Source organism: Camelina sativa, chromosome 1 (assembly GCF_000633955.1).
Source record: "Camelina sativa cultivar DH55 chromosome 1, Cs, whole genome shotgun sequence".
Taxonomy (NCBI): Eukaryota; Viridiplantae; Streptophyta; class Magnoliopsida; order Brassicales; family Brassicaceae; genus Camelina; species Camelina sativa.
The window spans coordinates 17860960-17867511 of NC_025685.1; the positions used below are offsets into that span (position 1 = coordinate 17860960).

Sequence of the window (6552 nt, forward strand, 5' to 3'; positions counted from 1 at the left end):
TATTACATACGTGCTATACAATGGTAACTCTAAGCGATAAAGGAAAGGTCTTCTAACATGGTCCAATAGTATGCTCTGTACGCAATATCCAATTAGTTCCCAGATCAAGGAGATCAAAGTAAAAGACGTTAAATAGAATCACATACCAATACATGATTCTATTTCTAATATTTTGTGAAGGGATCAAAATCACCGAAATTTCTCCAATACATCGGCAGAGAGGAGACAACGACATCGACCAAAAGCAAAACAAAAAACACATGGTTGGAATCGAGATGGTATAAACGAAGAGAATCAATCGAAATAACGCAGCAGATTATTTGAGGAACACTACAAAATATAGAGAGAAAGCCTTCAAACTAGAGCGTGGATGTGTTTTCTGGCCATTTTTTATTTTACGTGCAAAATACTATCCAAATCCCACATCAAAAGGTCAGACTTTTTTCTTCACAATTTGCACTAACAATTCTTTAACATTCTAGTTAAATCAAGTTGCTGTTATAAAATACATAACATCCAATAACACCAGAATTTAATAGCAATGAAAAGTTAACGACTTGAATAACACTGGAATTCAAATGAATTTAAAAGACTACTTAAAAGTACTTAATCCAATAACAGATGAATTTAAAAGACTTGATAAAATGTTTAGTCCAGTAACACTAGAATTCAAATGTTTAATAAATTTTTTCACATTCTCCCGTCCAATACCCCTTAAAATGAAAATTTCTTTTTTTTTTTTTGACAAATGAAAATTTTCTATTTTAAACACTTCAAAATTATACTCATTCCGTTTTAGAAGATGAATACGAAGTATGCTTAAACTTACCAATTAATAATGTTTATTTTTTTGGGACCAAAACAACCAATATTAATTAAATTAAATTTAAAATATTTAAGAAAAACCGATAGAAATTATTAAATGTTTTACAATTGCGGAGGAGATATTATCACCTAAACAGATTTGACCCAACCCAAAAAGATTCAATTTAAACTCTAATTTTTTAACTCTCAAAAGAGTTTCTTCTTCTTCTTCTTCATCACGAACCTCTCTCTTGCAACAAATCTTCTCAAAACCCTAAGCCCTCTTTTCCAAATCCTCTACTTAGATCATTCACTTCAATGTCCGTCGACGATCTTCCTCCGTCTCCCTCGGCTTCCGCCGTTACGCCACTAGGCTCCTCCGTGATTCCGATTGTGAACAAGCTTCAAGACATATTCGCTCAGCTAGGAAGCAAATCGACGATCCAACTCCCGCAAGTAGCCGTCGTCGGGAGCCAAAGCAGCGGCAAATCCAGCGTCCTCGAAGCACTCGTCGGCCGTGATTTTCTTCCTCGCGGTAATGATATCTGCACGCGACGACCTCTCGTTCTCCAGCTCCTTCAGACGAAACCTCGCTCCGAAGGTGGATCCGATGAAGAGTGGGGCGAGTTTCTTCACCACAATCCTGCTAAACGTATCTATGATTTCTCCGAGATTCGCCGTGAGATTGAGGTTTATATATATTCTCATTCATTCATTCTCTTGTTCCAAGTGTTGGTGTAGCTTCTTTGTCACAGATCAGTTTTGATGATGGTTTAAATTGTTTTGTGTAGGCTGAGACTAATAGAATATCAGGAGGGAACAAAGGTGTATCAGATAATCCAATTCGTTTGAAAATATCTTCCCCTAATGTTTTGGATATCTCTCTTGTCGATCTTCCTGGTATCACTAAGGTTCCTGTTGGTGATCAGCCATCTGCTATCGAAGCTCGTATAAGAACCATGATCTTGTCTTACATTAAGAACCCTAGCTGCTTGATACTTGCTGTTACCCCTGCTAATTCCGATTTAGCCAACTCAGACGCCTTGCAAATCGCTGGAAATGCTGATCCTGATGGTAAGCTTTTTGCATCATCAAGTCAATTGCGAATTTTATTCATTTCATTTGATATACAGGATTATTCACCTTTCGCTTTTGCATATCAATTTTACTGTCCTCAGGTCATAGAACCATTGGTGTAATCACAAAGGTGTGGTTTCTCTCTTCATATATTTGCTTCTGAAAGTTTCTTGTTTTTTAAGACTTAGCTGTGATGGCAAACTACTCTATTTCTCATGGCTGCTCTATTTTCTCTATGATTCAGTTGGATATTATGGACAGAGGTACTGATGCTCGGAATCACCTTCTTGGAAAAACAATTCCTCTTCGACTTGGATATGTGGGAGTTGTAAATCGTAGTCAGGAGGTAAACCCTGTTTTCATAAAACATTTACAAAATGAATATGATGCATATTGTTGTTGTTCTATCATAATGAGCTTATTTTGTGCTATCATTATACCTCGTCGACTCCTCTTTTACCTTATATATTCTACCTTTAATTAATATGTGTTCGTTGTTACCAAATTATACTATATTCAGTTTGCCTTAGCTCTTGCTCTGTCGCCTCTGCACTTTACCCAACAAAAGAATTTATTTGGGTATTGATTTCCTTAACAGGATATTTTGATGAACCGTAGCATCAAGGATGCTCTTATTGCAGAGGAAAAGTTCTTTCTTAGTCGTCCTGTAAGACTGCTTCATTCTTTCTATTTGCTTTCTCAGTGATACTTTGACTGTTCTGATACGGGATTATTGGTATAGCTGTCCACTAGCTGAAAATCGGACACCTAATTATTTACTTCTGCTTAGATTATATATATATATATATATTTTTTGTTTTCTAACTAAACAGGCTTACAGCGGTCTCACTGATCGTTTGGGTGTTCCTCAACTAGCAAAGAAATTAAATCAGGTATTATCTGCAGTCGATCTTCAAATTTCCTTGTTATGATTATCTTATTATGCAGTCAAGACACAAGCTCCATAAGAGATACTCTTTCTAGGTCTCGTGTTCTAATTGACAGTAAATTGGCTTTTGTATCATGTTTCCTAACCATACGTAGTCTGATTGTGCCATTTCATATAGAAGGAGTTAGGAACTTTAGGATACTATGTTGCTTCTCCTCACTGTATATATTTAAGAAAAATCGGCAACATATGCTCATTATGGTTGTTGATTTCATTTTCATATGGTGAATGCTCTTTCTGTGAATTATTTTCTCCTTTTCTAGAGATGGCTTTTCATAGGTTTCTATTATCTGTAATATTAGAAGCTGTCTAATGGGAGCTAGTCCCTTTTCCATTTTTTTGCAGATCCTTGTCCAACACATCAAGGCAATGCTTCCTACTTTAAAGTCGCGTATCAACAGTGCATTGTTTGCTACAGCAAAGGAGTATGAGAGCTATGGGGATATAAGAGAGTCCAGGGTATGGTTTCTTTGCTCAGTTTTCGTTGTGAACACAATTTTATACATGTATGTGATTGTCTTCTTGACATTTGTGGGAGCCTTTTCAGCTTATTTTGAGTAGAACGAGATATGAATAATTTATATAGTTAGTGTTTGAACGTGTTCAGATATGTAGAGAAAGGTGTCTGGCACAATTACTAGACATTTTTTCTTTTGTATCTAGAAATGCTTTCCAGTTACATTTGCTTCTAATATATACTTGCCTCATAATATGTCATTTAAAACATATAGAAGTTTATCACTGTGGCTATTTAACTTACAGCTTTCTCTGGGTCTGTATTTTTTTGAAATTCATAGGGTGGTCAAGGAGCTCTTCTCCTCAGTTTTCTCACAAAATACTGTGAAGGTAATATCTGAAGATGGGTTCTCTTTCTGTTTAGGCGACAAGTGTTAGTTTCTTAGGTTGGTATTGGTCCTTATCACGGTTTAATTCTGCATAACAGCATACTCATCAACCCTGGAAGGGAAAAGTAAAGAAATGTCTACATCTGAGCTTTCCGGTGGAGCAAGAATTCTCTACATCTTCCAATCAGTCTTTGTAAAGAGCTTAGAGGTTTGTTTGTACATTTTTAAAGTTTTCCCTCGATCCTCATCTCAATTATTAGATGCCTTTTGTTTTGTTGTTCCAAGTTTGTGCATTAGGCTATATCTTAGTTAGGTGATGGCATCATAATTTAATTTAATTTAGGGTATCACTTGTGTTCTTCAACTGGAGGTTCATTTTGTTGCTATTGACATAGAACATATACACGTATGGGTGACTTTCTATATAAAAGATAATTAATTGATTCGTAAAACCATTAACTCTGTGTGAATATCTTAGTATAATTAGTGTGGTTATTGACCTAGAGGGCAGACAGTTCGTTTCAGGTTTTAAGCTCTTGGAAGCGTGCCATGTATGCAGTTTTTTACGAGTAAAATTACTTCAGTTAGAAAAATAATCAGTGTTTTGTTTTTGTGTTTGTTCAATTCCCTGCATCTTTCGAAGTATCTTATCTGCTATCGCTTGAAATTGATCTATATCTCTGCTATATAGTGATCTTTTACATTCCTGTAGCTACTAATGTTGTCAGTGGCTTAGTGCTACTTGGTACGGGTTTAGAACTTAACCTATTTGTTTCCTTCACTATGCTTCTGAAGGAGGTTGATCCGTGTGAAGACTTAACAGATGAGGATATTCGGACTGCAATACAAAATGCAACTGGTCCTAGATCTGCATTATTTGTTCCAGATGTAGGTCTTTATCCCCAAGCCCTGCTTATCAGTACTTTCCACATACTTAAATTGCTTGAGCTTTCTACTTTTAGCTACTCTGATAAGTATCTCTTGTTTTCATTCTCTTCTGCATAGGTTCCATTTGAAGTTCTTGTCAGGAGGCAAATATCCCGTTTATTAGATCCCAGCCTTCAGTGTGCTAGGTTCATTTATGATGAGCTAATAAAGGTGTGATTTATCATGTGCTACGTTATTATACTTACTGTTAAATTTACTTGATCTTGAATTTTAAATAGAAAAATTTCTCTACAGATTAGTCATCAGTGTATGATGACTGAGTTACAGCGGTTTCCTGTCCTGCAAAAACGCATGGACGAGGTTATTGGGAACTTTCTGCGAGAAGGTCTTGAACCTTCACAAGCAATGATCCGGGATCTTCTTGGAATGGAGGTATGCATGAAGAATTTAAGCTCCACGCGATACTGATTGCATGGCCAGTTATGTTAAATATGCTGAGATATCTAAACTATATACTGATTTTTGTTTTTCCTGTCATGCGGGTGGAGTAGCAGGGGCATTAAGTTTGAGATAATCGATTACTCAATTTTACTGAATAGAGCCTCTTTTAAATTTGGATTCTGAATGATGCTGGTTGTGAATGCTGGAAATTCGGTTTAATTTTTTAAGCTTACCATTTGCAGATGGATTACATAAATACCTCACACCCAAATTTTATTGGGGGAACCAAAGCTGTGGAGCTTGCAATGCAACAAGTAAAATCTTCTAGGATTCCGCATCCTGCTACGCGGCCAAAGGTGGGCAATTGTCTTAGCAAAGCATTAATATTGCTTATGTGTTTCTACAATTTTTTTTACATGTTCCTTTTGACTAAACAGGATACAGTGGAGCCTGAGAAGGCAGCGTCTTCTGCGAGTCAAATAAAAACCCGATCTTTTCTCGGCCGGCAAGCTAATGGAAACGTCACTGATCAGGTATGTCATTTTTTTGTTTATGTTATGTGTGTATTTGACTCTGTTACATTTATAGTCTGACTCCTGCTTCCGAAAGCCCATAAAGAGAGTACAAAGATCCAGCTAAAGACTTCTTAAACCATATAACATATTTCCAAAACATTTTTTCACAGGGTGTTCTAGCTGCAGCAGATGCTGAAAAATCCGGACCAGCTGGTAAATGTTATTACATTCATTTTTCAGCGTTTCATGTATGCATAGTTAAATGAATATATGTAGTTCTCAGACGATTTTAGACTGAAATGATAGAATTCATTGTCTAAGGTATGACTTACATACGAGCATACATGTCTGGTCTTTATTTGTTGAAGAACCCAATGCTCTGTGTAGGAAACACCTGGACTGGTTTAGCATCAATGTTTCGGGGGAGTGATGTTCAGGCAGCTTCTACAAACAACTTACTAAACAAACNTGTGTGTATTTGACTCTGTTACATTTATAGTCTGACTCCTGCTTCCGAAAGCCCATAAAGAGAGTACAAAGATCCAGCTAAAGACTTCTTAAACCATATAACATATTTCCAAAACATTTTTTCACAGGGTGTTCTAGCTGCAGCAGATGCTGAAAAATCCGGACCAGCTGGTAAATGTTATTACATTCATTTTTCAGCGTTTCATGTATGCATAGTTAAATGAATATATGTAGTTCTCAGACGATTTTAGACTGAAATGATAGAATTCATTGTCTAAGGTATGACTTACATACGAGCATACATGTCTGGTCTTTATTTGTTGAAGAACCCAATGCTCTGTGTAGGAAACACCTGGACTGGTTTAGCATCAATGTTTCGGGGGAGTGATGTTCAGGCAGCTTCTACAAACAACTTACTAAACAAACCATTCAGCGAAGCTGCTCAAGCTATGTATCAGAACTTGTCAACAATCTATTTGAAGGAGGTATAATATCTTGTGCCTTCTCAAGGTCCTCATACTTTCCCAATACAGTAAAATTATTTACTACCTATTCACCTCAAAAA

The 6552-nt window shown here is 36.5% G+C and overlaps 1 protein-coding gene across 3 annotated transcripts in view; it reads left to right on the forward strand.

Annotated features, from left to right (window-relative positions):
• LOC104793544 (dynamin-related protein 3B) overlaps positions 989 to 6552 on the forward strand; it is a 7632-nt gene continuing 2068 nt past the window's right edge. Inside the window, exons 1-17 of one of the 3 annotated variants that reach the window (XM_019228688.1) lie at positions 990 to 1494; positions 1596 to 1878; positions 1983 to 2011; positions 2126 to 2227; positions 2480 to 2548; positions 2715 to 2774; positions 3176 to 3289; positions 3628 to 3676; positions 3774 to 3883; positions 4471 to 4563; positions 4681 to 4773; positions 4858 to 4995; positions 5247 to 5360; positions 5442 to 5537; positions 5690 to 5732; positions 5907 to 5956; positions 6383 to 6472. In XM_019228688.1, the coding sequence (XP_019084233.1) occupies positions 1123 to 1494; positions 1596 to 1878; positions 1983 to 2011; positions 2126 to 2227; positions 2480 to 2548; positions 2715 to 2774; positions 3176 to 3289; positions 3628 to 3676; positions 3774 to 3883; positions 4471 to 4563; positions 4681 to 4773; positions 4858 to 4995; positions 5247 to 5360; positions 5442 to 5537; positions 5690 to 5732; positions 5907 to 5956; positions 6383 to 6472 (1905 nt within the window). In that variant the 5' untranslated portion in view covers positions 990 to 1122. Of the gene's footprint in view, positions 1495 to 1595; positions 1879 to 1982; positions 2012 to 2125; positions 2228 to 2479; positions 2549 to 2714; positions 2775 to 3175; positions 3290 to 3627; positions 3677 to 3773; positions 3884 to 4470; positions 4564 to 4680; positions 4774 to 4857; positions 4996 to 5246; positions 5361 to 5441; positions 5538 to 5689; positions 5733 to 5906; positions 5988 to 6332; positions 6473 to 6552 lie in introns of all 3 variants that reach the window. The other 2 variants (XM_010519920.2, XM_010519912.2) reach the window with 2 other exon arrangements.